Source organism: Trachemys scripta, chromosome 15 (assembly GCF_013100865.1).
Source record: "Trachemys scripta elegans isolate TJP31775 chromosome 15, CAS_Tse_1.0, whole genome shotgun sequence".
In the NCBI taxonomy this organism is placed as follows: Eukaryota; Metazoa; Chordata; order Testudines; family Emydidae; genus Trachemys; species Trachemys scripta.
This window is the reverse complement of record NC_048312.1, coordinates 9,797,469-9,815,212: the sequence shown is the minus strand read 5'-3', so window position 1 is coordinate 9,815,212 and position 17,744 is coordinate 9,797,469. Positions and strand designations below refer to the sequence as shown.

General features: G+C 44.8%; 1 protein-coding gene across 1 annotated transcript in view; it reads right to left on the bottom strand.

Moving 5' to 3' along the window:
* The window catches only part of TMEM132B (transmembrane protein 132B), a 379,313-nt gene that overhangs the window by 110,774 nt on the left and 250,795 nt on the right, over positions 1-17,744 (bottom strand). Inside the window, exon 4 of the mRNA XM_034791339.1 lies at positions 16,634-16,820. Coding sequence (XP_034647230.1) covers positions 16,634-16,820 — 187 coding nt within the window. The remainder of the gene's footprint in view (positions 1-16,633; positions 16,821-17,744) is intronic.

Below are 17,744 nucleotides of genomic sequence, written 5' to 3'. Positions count from 1 at the left end.
GGAGCTGCATGCGATGCTAGGGGGTGCAGCCACCACTACCCCAACCGTGTGCTTTGACTCCATCAATGGAGAATCACGCAACAGGGAAGCGGGTTCGGGGTACGAGGAAGATGATGATGAAGACAATACCTCACAGCAAGGAAGCGGAGAAACCGGTTTTCCCAACAGCCAGGATATGTTTATCACCCTGGACCTCACCCAAGGCATGCTCCCAGACCCTGAGGGTGCACAAAGGACCTCTGGTGAGTGTACCTTTGTAAATATTACACATGGTTTAAAAGCAAGCGTGTTTAATGATTAATGATTAATTTGCCCTGGCAATCGCGGCCAGTACAGCTACTGGAAAAGTCTGTTAACATGTATGGGGATGGAGCGGAAATCCTCCAGGGACATCTCCAGAAAGCTCTCCTTCATGTACTCCCAAAGCCTTTGCAAAAGGTTTCTGGGGAGGGCTGCCTTATCCCGTCCGCCATGGTAGGACACTTTACCACGCCAGGCCAGCAGCACGTAGTCTGGAATCATTGCATAACAAAGCATGGCAGCGTATGGTCCCGGTGGTTGCTGGCATGCAGACAACATCCATTCCTTATCTCTCTTTGTTATCCTCAGGAGAGTGATATCATTCACGGTCACCTGGTTGAAATGGGGTGATTTTATTAAGGGGACATTCAAAGGTGCCCGTTCCTGCTCGGCTGAACAGAAATGTTCCCTGCTGTTAGCCACGTGGTGGGGGAGAGGGGTGAAGTGATCATCCCACAGAATTGTGTGTGTGGGGGGGGGGGAAATTGGGTTTGTGCTGCATGTTAACCCAGAAACCGCAGCCCCTCCTTTTACATTGCAAACCCATTTTAAATGGCCAACCCAACGGGTACTTGGTATGGGAAATGAGGGCCCTACTGTTTGAAACCATTCCCACATGTTAAGAAGGTTAAAAAAGCCAAAAGACTGTGGCTTACCATGGCTGCCTACAAGCCAAAATCTGTTGCCTGGCACTGCATGAGTGATCTCTCACACCAAACCGGCAGGCCCTCAATATAAGAGGAAAAATGCGACCTTGTAACGAAAGCACATGTGCTGTGTAATGTGAACAGCAAAATTTAACGTGAAAGAGTGCAACCATTGTTCTCTAAAATGTGTCTTTTTTAACCAGCTCTCCCTTCTCCTCCACCAGCTGCAAATGTTTCTCCTTCACAGAGGCTAGTGAAGATTAGAAGGAGAAAACGGCGGACTCAGGATGATATGTTCTCGGAGCTCCAGATGTCCTCCCATGCTGACAGAGCACAGCAGAATGCGTGGAGGCAGTCAATGTCAGAGTGCAAAAAAGCACAATATGAACGAGAGGAGAGGTGGCGGGCTGAACTCGCGGGCTGAAGCGAGCAAGTGGTGGGCTGAAGAGGATAGGTGGCGTCAGCTTGCTGACAGAAGGCAAGAGTCGATGCTCTGGCTGCTGGAGCATCAAACTGATATGCTCCAGCGTATGGTTGAGCTGCAGGAAAGGCAGCAGGAGCAGACACTGCTGCTACAGCCCCTGTGTAACCAACAGCCCTCCTCCCCAAGTTCCATAGCCTCCTCACCCAGACACCCAAGAACGCGGTGGGGGGGCCTCTGACCACCCAGTCACTCCACCCCAGATGATTGCCCGAGCATCAGAAGGCTGGCCTTCAATAAGTATTAAAATTTTAAAGTTTTAAACTGTAGTGTGTCCTTTTCCTTCCCTACTCCCCTACCCTTCCCGGGCTACCTTGGCAGTTATCCCCCTAGTTGTGTGATGAATTAATAAAGAATGCATGAATGTAAAGTAACAATGACTTTATTGCCTCTGCAAGCAGTGCTCAAAAGGGGGAGGGGAGGATGGTTAGTTTACAGGAAAGTAGAGTGAACCAGGGGTGGGGGGTGGAGGGTTCATCAAAGAGAAACAAACAGAAGTTTCACACCTGGCCAGTCACAAAACTGGTTTTCAAATCTTCTCTGATGCGCACCACGCCCTGCTGTACTCTTCTAACCGCCCTGGTGTCTGGCTGCGCGTCCAGCGGCCAGGCGATTTGCCTCAACCTCCCACCCCACCATAAATGTCTCCCCCTTACTCTCACAAATATTGTGGAGAGCACAGCAAGCAGCAATAATAATTGGAATATTGGCTTCACTGAGGTCTATTCGAGATAGTAAACTGCGCCAGCGCACTTTTAAACGTCCAAATGCACATTCCACCACCATTTGGCACTTGCTCAGCCTATAGTTGAACAGGTCCTGACTACTGTCCAGGCTGCCTGTGTACAGCTTCATGAGCCATGGCATTAAGGGGTAGGTCCCCAAGGATAACGATAGGCATTTCAACATCCCCAACAGTTATTTTCTGGTCCGGGAAGAAAGTCCCTTCCTCCAGCTTTTGAAACAGACCAGAGTTCCTGAAGACGCGAGCATCATGTACCTTTCCCGGCCATCCCACGTTGATGTTAGTGAAACGTCCCTTGTGATCCACCAGGGCTTGCAGCAGCATTGAAAAGTACCCCTTGCAGTTTATGTACTCGGTGGCTTGGTGCTCCGGTGACAAAATAGGGATATGGGTTCCGTCTATCTCCCCACCACAGTTTGGGAATTCCATTGCAGCAAAGCCATCCACTATGACCTGCACGTTTCCCAGAGTCACTACCCTTGATATCAGCAGGTCTTTGATAGCGTTGGCTACTTGGATCACAGCAGCCCCCACAGTAGATTTGCCCACTCCAAATTGATTCCCGACTGACCGGTAGCTGTCTGGCGTTGCAAGCTTCCACAGGGCTATCGCCACTCGCTTCTCAACTGTGAGGGCTGCTCTCATCCTGGTATTCTGGCGCTTCGGGGAAGGGGAAAGCAAGTCACAAAGTTCCATGAAAGCGCCCTTACACATGCGAACGTTTCAAAGCCACTGGGAATCGTCCCACACCTGCAACATGATGCGGTCTCACCAGTCTGTGCTTGTGAACCTGTGCAGGCATGAACCTGCCCCAGTAACACCATGATTTCCACATTGCTGGGGCCTGTACTTTGTGAGAGGTCTATGTCCATGTCAATTTCCTCATCACTCTCGTCACCGCGCTGCAATCGCCTCCTTGCCTGGTTTTGCTTTGGCATGTTCTGTCTCTGCATATACTCCAGGACAATCCGCGTGGTGTTCATAGTGCTCATAATTGCCGCGGTGATCTGAGCGGGCTCCATGATCCCAGTGCTATGGCGTCTGGGCTGAAAAAAGGCGCAAAACTATTGTCTGACTGAGGGAGGGAGGGGCGAGTGATGACATGGCTTACAGGTACAGGGAATTAAAATCAACAAAGGTGGCTGTGCATCAGGGAGAAACACAAACAATTGTCACACAGAATGGCCCCCCCAAAGATTGAACTCAAAACCCTGGGTTTAGCAGGCCGTTGATTTCACGGAGGGAGGGGGAAGCAAATGAATACAGAACAAATCTGGTCCATTTATGTTTTACATCTTAAGCTGGCAGCAGATGGTGCAGCATGACTGATAGCCATTGGCATCTTCTGGGTGCTTGGCAGAAGATGCTGTACTCTGACTGCTAGGCATCATCGTCAAGACGGTTCAATAGGACTGCCGGCAGGACTGAGTCTCCAGGAGACAAAGCATGTCTGCCCAGATGCCTCTGATCGAACTCACTGAGGAATATGACAACGATGGATACCAGTCGTAATACACCATGTACTGCCAAAAGGCAATTAGCTGCTGCTGTGTAGCAATGCAGTACCACGTCTGCTGGCACCCAGCTGACATATGGTGACGGTGAGCTGAGCTGAGCTGAGCTGAGCGGGCTCCATGCTTGCCGTGGTATGTTATCTGCACAGATAACCCAGGTAAAAAGGCACGAATCGATTGTCTGCCATTGCTCTGACGGAGGGGGAGGGGCCTGACGACATGTACCCAGAACCCCCTGCGACACTGTTTTTGCATCATCAGGCATTGGATCTCAACCCAGAATTCCAATGGGCGGCAGAGACTCCGGGAACTGTGGGATAGCTACCCGCAGTGCAACGCTCTGGAAGTCGACGCTAGCCTCGGTACCGTGGACGCGGTCTGCCGACTTAATGCACTTAGAGCATTTTATGTGGAGACATACACAATCGACTGTATAAAACCGATTTCTATAAAACCGGCTTCTATAAATTCGACCTAATTTCGTAGTGTAGACATACCCTAAGTAGAAAGATGGTTTTTCTTCCTGCCAGCCCTGAAAACTTCACTTGGGATCTATGCGTCAAGCAAAGGTCCTTCTCCTTTTCATATATCTTACCCAGGAATAAAGAATTTAGATACTTCAATTATACCAGTGAGCCCCATGCCACCCACCTGTCAATTACGCTCTTTGACATCTGTGCCTCTCCATTGTCTTCAAGGGAGCTACACAGGAGTAACTAATGGACATTTAGTGCATAAGTCAGCTGATGATGCACGAGAAGGAATAGAATCCAGTTCATACTCTTAGCTGTGTTGCCTCTGCAGGACTAACATGAGCAGAAAGGAGTACAAATGTACAATATTTTGTTACTTAAATTAAACAGATAGGACCCTGAATACACACAAGAACCAGATCTGTTGAGTAAGAAGAGGCCATTGTTGCATAGTCACTTTTCTAGGCAGAACTGTTCTTCAAAGATATTAAGGCATGATTTCCATTTACACTAAGGTACCTTAACACCACAGTCTCAGTGTAAAGGGGATTGAAAATGGGTATAAGTGCAAGTGCCAGGGGCACATTCTCTCCTGGTGCAAATTGTCATAGTACCATTGACTTCAACTGAGTCAACGTACACCGTCTAAGGATCTGTTCCCCCTGCCCTGAGTTATGTACAGGGGCCTTCAGTGTAAAAGAGAATCAGGTACTTAGTCTTCTATATATCACTTTATTTTAATTTGAGTCTTTCTGTTACAACTTAGGTCACTAGCCACACTTTTCATTCTGCCTCTGCATCACATTATATGTCTGTCACATGTTCACCTACTCCTTCAGTCAATATGGCTCCTTCAAGCCGCTATTGGTGGTAAAGAAATGAGCAAGAACCAAACAAGAACAAGGGGAAACAAAGACTCCCAAAATGATACTAAATTAGAAGAAAATATAGGTGGGAAACATTCTCATGGTATGGTAAGAACTTGTCTCTAAAGGTCTTCTCTGAAAACCCTAATTATTTGCTGACTCTTGAAACAGATCAGAGATGCAGAATAAGGACACAATTCCCCCTCAGTTATACCAGTTTTATACCATTATATCTCCATTGATCTCAGGAAAGTTACTCTTGATTTCCTGTATACTGGTGTGAGAATAGAATCAAGACATAGGTATCTAAAGAAATCCAACTAAAAACTCTATAATAATATGCAAGACATACTGGATCCATAAACCACAATTTGAGTAATCAGATTAAGGACTGGCATCCTATTCTAGGTATCCTATGTTTGAAAATCAGGCTCAATGTTTACATTTAATTATTGTCATCCCGAAAAGCAAGTTCTTTTGTGAATACTCAGTAATGCACCAGAATATCTGAACGAGAAGAATTTAAGTGTTTTGACATTCTACTTCTCCACCTCGCTCTGTTATTGTATTAAACATGATGAAAATGAATCACCTTTCTACTTTCTGAGACATTAGCAGCACATGTTAATTGGTACACCAGATGTTGAAAGACTCAATTATTAGAACTATTTATTGCCGAAAGGAAAACAAAATAAGTTACACAGGAGCAAAGCAGCTGACGCTGATACTGAATGCATCATGCTCTGTTGTACTAAGCAAGTGGTCTTATACTTTGCTCACTGTCTGAACATCCTTTCCAGATATTCAGAATAGACAATACTGAGAGTCTAATTCAGGTCACTTCATATTTTCTGTGGGCAAAATTTCTCAATGGTTGTGTCTTTCACCTGGCACTGAAAATTCAAAAGAAAAAAGAAAACAAAAACATAAAATAAATTAGAAATTTTGCATTTGAACTAGACTCCAACTTAAGGGAACAATTAGTCCTTGCTCTGGTAAATTCCCCATTGACTACAGTGGTAGTTTTGCCTGCATTAAAGAGGCCTTAAGTAGTTACGGACAATCTTAGTTGATAAATCAGTATTTACATTGTCAAAGTCATTCATAAAGGCTCTAGGTATTGTGGGAAAATTTATTCTTCAAGTTGCAAATCCCAACTTTTTCTAAGTAAATCAGTTTTAGAGATATTAAGCCAGATTATTATGGAACTTTTGAGTGTGCTTCTAAAAGCACTTTAAGGAATCTGAAAAGTGACTCATAAAACATTCAGGAACAGGTAAAACTGAGTAAGAGTGGCTTCATTTCCATATAATTTTTCATTCTTACCAAGATGCATTTATTCAGGATTGATTAGTTAATTAAAGCCAGTACCGTTTTTTGAATATATAAATGATATATAAATGTTACATTTAGAGCAGTATTTGAGGGGGAAAAGTCAATTTGTGATGATTTTTAAGAATGATCATTCATTTCTTTTGTAGCACATTACACCTGTCTTAAAACTGTAATAAATGGGTATGTTGTGAGGGGATTCCCGTTACCATGAATAAAGATGGGTTCATCCCACCCTGGTTTTATCGCTATGTATGCCCTCACAGCCTCGACAGGGAAGATCCGTCTTTGACCTCCTCAAGGTTAATATCACCGATCACCCCTTCCAATGTATACCCCCAGTGGTGAGCTGGAGCCGGTTCGCACCGGGTTCGCGGGAACCGGTTGTTAAATTTAGAAGCCCTTTTAGAACCGGTTGTCCCGTGGAACAACTGGTTCTAAAAGGGCTTTTAAATTTAAAAACCGGTAAAGCTCCGGCAGCTCCCCGCCCTGCCTCCAGCCCCAGCTCACCTCTGATCCGCCTCCGCCTCCTCCCCGGAATGCTCTGCCCTGCTTCTCCTCCCGCCCCCTCACCCCCCGCTTCCCACGAATCAGCTGTTCGTACGGGAAGCCTGGGAGGGCTGAGAAGCAAGCGTGGCCCGACTCCAGGCGCTGCCCGGCCCAGCTCCAGCCCGGCATGGCACGGCTCCAGCCGCGCGGCCAGGCATGGCGTGGCCTGGCTCCAGCCGCACAGCGTGGCTGTAGCGCCGCCAGTCACGTCCAGGCAGCGCGGTAAGGGGGCAGGGAGCAGGGAGAGGGTGTTGGATAGAGGGCAGGGGAGTTTGGGGGGGTAGATAGGAGTCGGGGCGGTCAGAGGGCAGGGAACAGGGAGATTGAATGGGGGCAAGGGTCCCAGGGGGGCAATCAGGAAGGAGCAGTGGTTAGATGGGGTGGTGGGAGGCAGTCAGGGGCAGGGGTTTCAGGGGCAGTCAGGGGACAGAGAGAAGGGGTGGTTGGATGGGGCAGGGATCCCAGGGGGCCATCAGGAATGAGAGGAGGGGTTGGATGAGGCGGCGGGGGGCAGTCAGAGGACAGGGAAGGAGGATGGATGGGGCAGGAGTCCTGGGGGGGGCGCCAAGGAACGCGGGGGGAGCGGGGATGGGGCAGAAGTCCTAGGGGTGCCAGCCACGACCCCCTCATGGGGTGAGGAGGGAACCGGTTGTTAAGATTTTGGCAGCTCATCACTGTATACCCCTAAATTCCAAAGCCCCCCCAGAAGAATCCCTACAAGACCCAAATACTAGCTTGCTGCTCCTAAAAGCTCCAAAACATGGTACCAGGAATTGTCTCCCTGAACAAGTTCACTTCTTGTCCACAGTGACACACAGGATCCAGGAGCCGCGCAAGATCCCTGTGCATAACAGTGATGGAACAGCATGTATCCTCCCTCAGGCTGATGCTTTCAGACTACCCCGCCAGAACCTCCACACTAAAAACCCTTGGCTACAAGACCTAACCAGGCACTCAGCCTCATCAATGGAGGAATAGGGCACGGAACAGAAGGCCGGGCCTATTGCATTATTAACTGAGCTATCCCGTGAGTAAGGCAGGTGGTGAATTACGTGATACTCACTTGGGGCCTTCTTAGGGACCAACTGTAGGGGAAAAACCTGCAAGTCCTGTATAGTGAGATGACTGAATGGCCCTGCTATCCTATTCCCCTTTAATTCTTGTATAATCTTTTTCTTTACAGTATGGCCTATTCATAATAACTCCTTCAAATTTGTCGACATTACATGCCTTTTTTCCCCTGCAAAAGGGTTCCTAAACCCCAAAGTAAACCCAGCCCATAAAAATGCCAATCTATCTAGTTAGGGTAAGGAGAACCCTTAACATCTCAAGCTGGAGATGGTACTGGGCTTCTGTCTGGGTAAGCCTCTACAATAATGACCACATCAATTAGGAAAGAAGTTTCCCAATTTTCCCATGTTCTAAACACGCACGGCCACTTGGGCATTTCATTGCCCGGCTCACTGTGCCCCAGCTTACTTTCTGTCAGCACCTCCCTGTGCAACAGTGACAATATGTCCACATATTCACCTCTCAGCTTATCTTAAATAGTACCAAGAAGGTGAACTCCCATTGGGTCAGCCCCCCCAGCATAACCTTACTTGTGACTGATCACCAAGCCACCCTCAGTGCCTTCTTGCCCCTGAGATGTCCCTGGGACAGCAATTCTACCCCAGGAAGTCATATTCCCTATCAGTGGGTGAGTTGTAGAATGCTCAGCAATCTCCTTCCACCCGCTCCCACTAAAGGCTCCCATCCCCTGATGAGTGGTCTGCCAAGCAAAGTTTTAAAATATATACAAATCTTCGCCGCCCCCCCCGCGCCCCATTAATCTCCACCTGCCAAAACAGGTTTCCTTTAGTGGAAGAATCCAACCGTAAAGGCCTCTGAGAATAAATAAATAAATATAGTTCATAAAATTTAAAAGCACAAAAATTGTTTAGAATACCTTTTCTATACTTAATATTGGGATTTTACAATCTAATATCTCAAAATCTACAAGGCTACAAAATTATGCCACTGAAGAGAAAGTGTGATTTGCCTGATATTGGACCAGGACTGGTCAAAGACTGAAATGTGCGACTCGGAGCAGTGTAATTATGGGAGTAACTTTAGTACAATTGGAGCAAAAAAATTTTGGCAAATTGATGTTTATGAAATAGCCGCTTCAAGCTGCTCAGAGATTTGTTATGTTGGAAATCTGCTCAGAGATGGATGAATAGACGGCTTTAAGAAGAAACAGGCAAATAAATGATAAATGCAATTTGTTACACCGATTTCACCACCACACATGGCATACGTTGTTTATATACATCTATACATCATAGATGTATGTTTGCATATACCCTATTAGGAGCCCTTATCAATTTGGTCACACTTACTCGCAAACAATGAACTTCCCAAATTAGACATATGCACAGAAACAGTGTCTCTCTGGAGAAGGGGCATCTTGAGGGCATGGCAGATCCATCAAGCTATATGTTGCCCTCCTACAAATTGTATGCATATAGCTCAGTATCGTGTGAAATAAATTCTTCCCTACCTTCGAATACATCAAAAAAAATCACTTCCCAGGCTGACAAGCTCACCATAAAAGAAAAAAGATCAAAATTGTGTTGGGAATGTTGGCCAAGAGAATTGGAAGCCACACATAGATCTGCACAAAACAGTTGTGGTGTGTTTCTAAAAAGGTAGAAAATTCATGCAGCAATACCATCTTGTGTTGACAACCTAATTTAGTGGAGGTGCTGTTGGAAGTGGTGCTAATGATTTAGTGAGTGGTACTCTTCCATTTAAGCCAGTACTGAACCAATGTTCCAGCAGGATATTAGGAAGCAACACGTCCCCTTTTGCATCAGAAAAAGATGGAAGTGCTAATGGCACTTTTGTAAGAGCAGGAGTGTTCATCCAGATGGTTTGGATTAATTACATTTGTCTATCTACATTCACTTGACATCCTTTAACCTCCCATAACTTTGGCTTTACAGCACAGCCGGAGCATGAGCAGCAAGTTACCTCCTTTTCCATATTTTCTCTAGCAGGTGGATGATGGAAATGATGATATAGCCTAACTAGAGCATTCCCACCATGTGCCACTATAAAAAGAACTATAGGAGAGAAACCTCTCTGTGGGTAGCTGATTTATAAGAACAGCTCATCTTAAGGTAGACTGATATCCTTTCGCAACAGCAGTAGGCCTGTCATAGCTGTCATCCAAATCAGTTCTTGAGTCAAGTGCAGGCTATAAACAACTGTGATCAACCACCTTGCTATTTTCTCATTTCACGAGAAGTCGCTTCATTACCAAATCAGTTGGAGATGGCCTGCTATTCCACCTCATCTTTTCTGTTACTCCCTACAATGCATACGTTCCATCTGGAATTAGAGATGTGGCTATCAGAAAGTCAATTCTACTAACTAAAATTAAACTGTCCCAGTCTTAATTTACTAAAATATTCTGATCACTTCCATAATAAATTTTACTTTGTTTTGTTCTAAACAGTCATTCAAATTGGACTTTATCATTATCAGGAGAGCAAGGAATTATTGCTTCAAATTGTGGAGAAAACTCCGTTTCCCAGCAGGAAAATATTTAGATTTTCTGCTGTTCGTGAACATATTTATTGTATTTATTCTAATCAAAATTAGATTTAAAATATTCAAAAAGTGAAAAACAGTGCTTTGGAGTTAAAATTATATGGATGATCTTCCAAATGGACACAGACTCAAGTTTTTCAGGCATTCCCAGAATTCAAAAATTATATTTTAACCTTGTTCTTCCAAACTTATCCACTCAAAAAAAAAAATCAGATTATTTCATAGTTACTGGTAAAACAGAATAATACCAAGAACTATTGGCTGGGCCACTTCAAAGCTGCAAAACCAAATAACTTCTCCTCAAATTGTGTAAGTAGGGTCCAACTGCGATTTGGATATAAACCAGGAAGATGCATGTCACAAAAAATGGTTCCAATGGACACTTGGAATATTATTCAATGAGGAAATCTTTGAAAGCTACCCAGTTGCCCATAATAAATAAATAAATAAATATTTCAGTTCATTAGTTTTGCACAAACTTGAAGACGTTCCAGACTTGTTCAGAACATACACATGTAGATGTAAATAGATTTGTACTTCTTGGGCACTACCGTTGAATGCCAGATGCAATTGGGTTGGTGGTTTTCGAATTGGCAGCTGACTGTACCACCCGTTCTCCTGGTTGGGGTTTTCCTTTAATTCTGAGAAACCAGGAACTGTCTTATTTGTTCATAAATTCGCAGCTAATTCCTAATGACATTTGCATACCGATTTCTTGGTTAGCGTTTGTGCGATAATTAGTGTTCTCCACGCCCACATCGCCTTTTCACATAAAGATACTGTACGTTGAAACCTTAATGCCACCCACACCCAATAAGGAAATTATATGTGCCATTAGCTTTCCCCCTCACCCCCAAATAATGAATCAAAATGTACATTTTGCATTACACGCCTGCACTTTTTCTTACTGGGACCCAAAGTGATTAACTATGTAAGAGTGAGTTACATTTCAGCCTCACAACGCCCTTCTCTGTTAGCAATCTCAAAGCACTGCTCATTAATGCACCACTGATTTTAAACCAAGGGACTAGTGTTCTTTGCAGCCAGGAACATGCAGCACCTATCTGCACAATACAGCAGGATTGTCTGCTGATATGGAGCCCTATTTTGCTACATAATATGCAGAAATCAACTGTATCTTTTCACATACCCACATCTAATCTCTTAAACTTCCTACCAAATGTGGATGTTAACACATAAGATTTCATGAGAGATTATTCGTAAACCCCACCGAAGCAAGCAATCGGCTCTTTTTATCAGACTATTACACGAACGCTAGCATGAGACCTACCACACCTACTTTATCTAGAAGAAAAATAAGTTAGGTAATGGAAAACGATCCCTACCACTAACACTGCCACCATCATTCTCAGGACCCATGGGGTTGAATTTCCTCAGCTGAGCCTGGGGTTAGATGGTTCAGCCTTCGGGCAGGTTAATGAGCCAAGATGGACTGCAGCAGAATCACATTTTGCCCGGCCTGCCCAAGTGGCCAGCCCCAGTGGTGAGCTGGAGCCGGCTCACACCACTTCACACGAACCGGTTGTTAAATTTAGAAGCCGGTTTAGAACCGGTTGTTAAAGGGGTGGGCAAACTCCGGCCCTTGGGCCACGTCCGGGCCGCAGGACTGTCCTGTCCGGCCCGCCTGAGCTCCTGGATGGAGAGACTCCCCCGCCTGCCCTCCTCTCGCAGAGCCGCAGCGTGCCGTGCTGCCGGCACCAGCGCTCTGGACCATTCTTGGGCAGCTTTGCAGCTCCTGCCGCTTTGAGCAGCATGGTAAGGGGGTGGGGCTGCGAGCTCCAGCGGGCCGCGCGGCATCCATACATGCTGCCCTGAGCAGTATGGTAAGGGTGCCGGGCCGGGGCTGGGAGGAGGGGTTGGATAAGGGGCAGGGAGCGGTTGGAGGGGGCGGAGGTTCTGGGGGGGCAGTCAGGGGATAGGGAACAGGGGGGTTGGGTAAGCATGGGAGTTCCAGGGTCTGTCAGGGTGGTGGTGGATGGGGTCAGGGCAGTCAGGGAACAGGGAGCGGGGCGAGTTGGGTAGGGGGTGGGATCCAGGGGGGCAGTTGGGCGGGGGGTCTTGGGAGGGCGTGGTCAGGGGACAAGGAGCAGGGGGGGTTGATGGGTTGCTTGCGGCCCTTGCGGGTTCTGAGGGGGGAAGTTGGGGGCAGGATAGGGGGGGGGAATCGGATGGGGGGACAACAGGCTGTTTTGGGAGGCACAGCCTTCCCTACCTGGCCCCTGATACAATTTTGCAACCCCGATGTGCAGGGCCGGCTTTAGGAAGTGTGGGGCCCAATTCGAACAGTTTCAATGGGGCCCTGGCAGGGATTAATAAAAAACCAAACACGTAATAGAACACCTGGGGCCTGTACTCACCGGGCAGCGCTCCGAGTCTTCGGCAGCACTTCGGCGGCGGGTCCTTCACTCACTCTGGGTCTTTGGCGGCACTGAAGGACCCGCCGCCAAAGTGCCGCTGGAGACCCGGTAGGGAACCAATTGTTACGATTTTGGCAGCTCATCACTGGGTCAGCAAATCTGCAATTGCCCCTGTACCCAGCCTTGCTTCTTCCTTGTATCCAGCCTCTCCAGCCTTGTCCTTGTCCTGCTCCATTCCACCCTGCCCTGCTCTCTTGCCTGGCTTCTGACTCCAGCTACTGATTTCTGGCTCTAGCTCTGACCCTTGGCTTGATTCCTGGTTCCTTACTCCAGATCTGGCTCCTGTCCCTTTCTCTAACCAATAGGTTGGGCTCTGGTTCTAAACATCAGGTCAGTCCACCCACATCCTGGTCCTGACAACCATGCAATGAGGGGATGTTAATCCTAGAGGGGTCTGGCTCTTTTTATTTTGTATTCAAGGAAAGCCTTAAAAAAGTTCCAGATGTACTTATGATTGGCCCTAGCAGCAGCAGAAAACAATAGTGAGATACTGAACCATGCGTAAGAGAAACCCTGTCTGTTCTGGCATAAGCATGAGGCATATTTATCGTGACCAACAGAAAGATCTAGGAATTTAACTTCAGTTTAAGTCTTTATTAAGAAGGGCCCCTAATGCTCTGCACAATTTCACAGTCTGGTTTTGTTTTGTTTCGTTTTCCCTCAACAAATATACAGAGGTCTTAAACAATGTAAACGAGAGTTGGAGTTCCAGTGTTCAGCGAATTATAACTGTAGCCACCTGCAAAACATTTCCTGACAAGACATTTTTCAGTATACAGTGTAGCTTTACACAGTGCCTATGGTCCGATTTATACACAAAGTGAATTTGTACAGGAAACTACAAAGACTTAATTATCTTTCACTGGCCATGGGATTTTGAGGTCATCAAAATACTTGATCCCACAAACTAAGGACCAAATCCTCTTTTCACATTCATGCAACTTCTCTCATGCGAATGACCTTGCATTTGGTTCTACGTTTTGTATCAACAAATTAGAACAGTCAGGAAATTAAAGGGACCCCCAAGTAACTTACATTCAACGTAGAAATGAGGAGTTTAAAATATACTTTATAGTGTTCTTCTAAGGGACAAAAACACATGAGATGATATTTATTTACAGATTCTGTGTAATTCAGGAAATGGTAGGAAAAAAATGACAATAAAATTGACTTATTAGTGATGGAAGGAGTTGAGGAACCCCTCAAAAAGAACATTAAAATATATTTTCTTATTTCAAGAACTTTCCGTAACACCTGGTTTCACTGAACAGAACATGATAGTGCATGATGCACTGGCTTTTGTTCCCAGTTCGGCAACACGGGCTGGAGCCTGTCTTGAAGTGAAGTGAAGCAGCACCATAAATTAGCAAATATGAGGGGAAGGAATGCAAATAAAACCTGTTGTTCTTGCTACTGCTATCTCAGACTCTTCGGTTAGCCTAGGGACAGCCAGGCAAGCAAGCTTGCAATCAGAGGGAGATAGCTGAATTACTGACGAAAAACATCACCAAGGACTATGGCCATGTGAAGAAACATTGAGATGTCCCAAAAGGAGACAAAAATATATAAATATATATATTTTACACTTCAATTTTTTCCCCCATCATGCTGTAAAATAAGAGGTGAAAATAAATGAGCAGCAAAATTAAGATGCATCTCCAGATCAGGACTACAAACCTTCTGCCCAACATTCGGAGATCCGGAGTTAAAAATAGGCACCAGCGGCTGATTCAGCAATTAGAGAGAGAGGGGGACCATTACAGAGAAAGCAGGGCCAATTGCAAAATTCCGATCCAAACATACATTATGCACCTTTGAAAGTTCAGCATGGGCTGCTGATTTGAACCCAACTCAACTATATACCAGTAGCTCTTGTGGAAGCAGAGCAAGGCCTGACAGGGATTTGAAGGGGATTTTAAATGCAAACAGTCTCTGTTGGCAAGAGTCAGGCTAACTGTAACCCTAATAACGCGAGACTTGTAGAAGTGAGGATTGTGTGAGGTGAGTGGGAAAGAACTGTGTGAGAAGTTGTTGCGACCTTGTGTAGATAATATGGAATGTAGACTAGAGTCTAAATAAGTAAGAAAAATAAGATATCAGGATGACCTATGTATAAACAAAATGCAGCTGTTGCTTATTATTGCATGTAACAAAAGGTATAAATGCTTGCTGTAATTGTTTACCTGTAGAGAGACCTGTATAGTTCTCCCTCTCCACGCAATTGCTAGAGATAATAAAGTATCTGACTTTGCTGCACCCAACCAAAGAGTGAGAACTGTGTTTTTCTCCGACACACTCTTAGTAGCGTAAATACCTTATGAGCCATTTCAAACAACCTGTGTTGTATAACAGTGGTATTGTTTATCCCTCACTATACATTAGTATTACAACCTGAATCATCACTAATAATTGACAACATCACATCCAGTTAATTTTAGTTTTGATCAGTCTCCTCTAAGTGTACGGACCACTTATTTATATGCCCCAGGAAAGCCTCCCAAAAAATCACCCTGTAAAAAATCCTACTTGTATTTTTTTTTCTATCACTCGATATCCAGCAAGTTTAGACATTGTCAGTGAGAACACACAAAAAAAGAGTTCTGACTAGATCCTTGTCTGTATTTACTGGTTTCCTCCTTTGCTTCTCTCCCAGCAGAGCAGGAATGTTTGTGGAGAGGGATGTTTGGATTTTTGTTGATTAGGTGATAGAGGAGCAAGAAAATAAAAATTAGCTTCCTTTCTCAGGACTGCAAAGGAGGGAAGAGGGGCTTTAAAATTTATCAGTAGATTGAAATGTATCATCCAGGTCCTCAGTCGAAAACTGAGGGTTTTTTTCATCAAATTAAGCCGGAAAAAGAATTAGTCCTTCATAAGTTCTTTAGGCCAATTTTTCAAAGAAAGTTCTGCAGACAGGGTCCAATTCACCATTCTGTTACTCCAGCTTTTACACCAGTGTAATCACATTTAAATGCAGTTGATTTGCACCAGCACAAAGTTTTAGAAACAGAGATCCCACAGTCACACCCAAGGTCCCTATACCCAGCTGCATTTGAGTACACAAGGAGCCAGTTACATGAAAAAAGTGAGGGTTGGGTTTTTTTGACCACACATATTACACCCCGCTTTGAAAACAGGGCCTCTCTCTAAATCGAAAAATCTAAGTCTTTAGAAACGATTTTGTGTCCCCACTGTATAACTCAAAATGAGTTTTTTATTAAATTGACATTTTGCAGCCTGCTAGTCGGTGATTTAGTCTAGTGCATTTGAGTGCTTTGGGGAAAAGCAAAGCAAAATATGGCCCAGTTGTCTGGCTTAGAAATGAAGTTTTCTACACATGTGGGCTAATTTATTTAAATGAAAATGTCATAACTAATTGTAGCATTTAGCCTTAGTGAGCGTGCATGGCAGTCGCATTAACACAACAGAAGACAACAGCTCCAAAGGAGCTGTTACTATGTACCAGGCCAATAATCCACAAACAGAAAAGAATTTGCACAATAGACTCTAATGGTTTCCAAGGAGCCATTATGGTATATCAGGTAAATAAAATATTATTGAAATGTACTTTTTGCATTTAAACCATTTTCAGCAGATGCATAGGAAGTAGCAAATTAAAAAAATGGTTCATGTTTCCGTGAATACTAAAAGGAATCAAAAGAAGCATTTGAAAAACAAAAAAGCAGTTTCTTACCATTGCAAGAGGAACAATTCCTGCAAATGTTGTTTGGCTGACAAAGATCTCTGAGACCACCAGTTCACTCATCAAGTCTTCTCTGGGGTATTCCACCTGCCAGGTAATTTGCTGAGCTCCTGCCAGGCTACTGCTATTGTCAATTTCAAAGTCCATCTGCAAGATCTCATAGAAGGAGATGTTTGCTCTGGAAAACAAAATGCACATTAAGTGCAATTTAACATGAAGCATCAGCGAAATGTCAAGAACAAAATAAATTGCAACCGTTTTGTTTTGTTTTTCTTTCCGATAGGAGAATTATCAAATTCAACATGCAGACTTCAGGAAATGTTGCCTGATCTATTGATTGTGTATTAATTATTTAAAAATCTCCAACTGACAAATTAACAGCCTAGGTTTGACAGGCTTCAGTTCCAAGAATCCAGAGAGTTGGAAATCGGTTAAGGTTTAATTGGAAACCCCAACGTGCACAGTTGCAACATTCACTTAGGAAAAAGCTTCTGATTTTTTAATAGTTGTATTGACACAATTAGTAAACACACACCTGTTCCAATCCAAACCAGAATATAACAGTAATGCAATATTAATTTTACATCCAGCACCATGTAATACTCACACTCACACAATCCTTGTGTAGACCCAGGGTAGAGAAACAGGTGGTGGTCCACAAGAGTCCAATCCTATATCCTGCCTGCCAAGCGATTCCAACGGTTGAGGTCTCAATGGTCTAGACTCTAGGCCGTGGTTAGCCATAAATGGCTGCTATGAATATTCACAAGAATGTTCAGCCTCCTTTGCCCATAACTCACTTCTTCATTTTAATGACGTTGGGGTGTCCTTATTCTTTATGTTAGTATATTAATTATTTAAAATATATTAGGATATATGTCAGTTAGTTACTATAGCAATACTGCAGTTAAGTTTCTGCTCATGTTAGAGCTGCCAATTTTGGTTGGATGTATTCCCGGAGGTTTCATCACATGACATGCCCTGCTGCCCTGGGGGGTGCCGCAGCTTGAGGGCTTCAGTCCTGGGCAGTGGTGCTCGGACTTTGGCTTCAGACCCAAGTCCCAGCAAGTCTAATGCCAGCCCTGGTGACCCCATTAAAAAG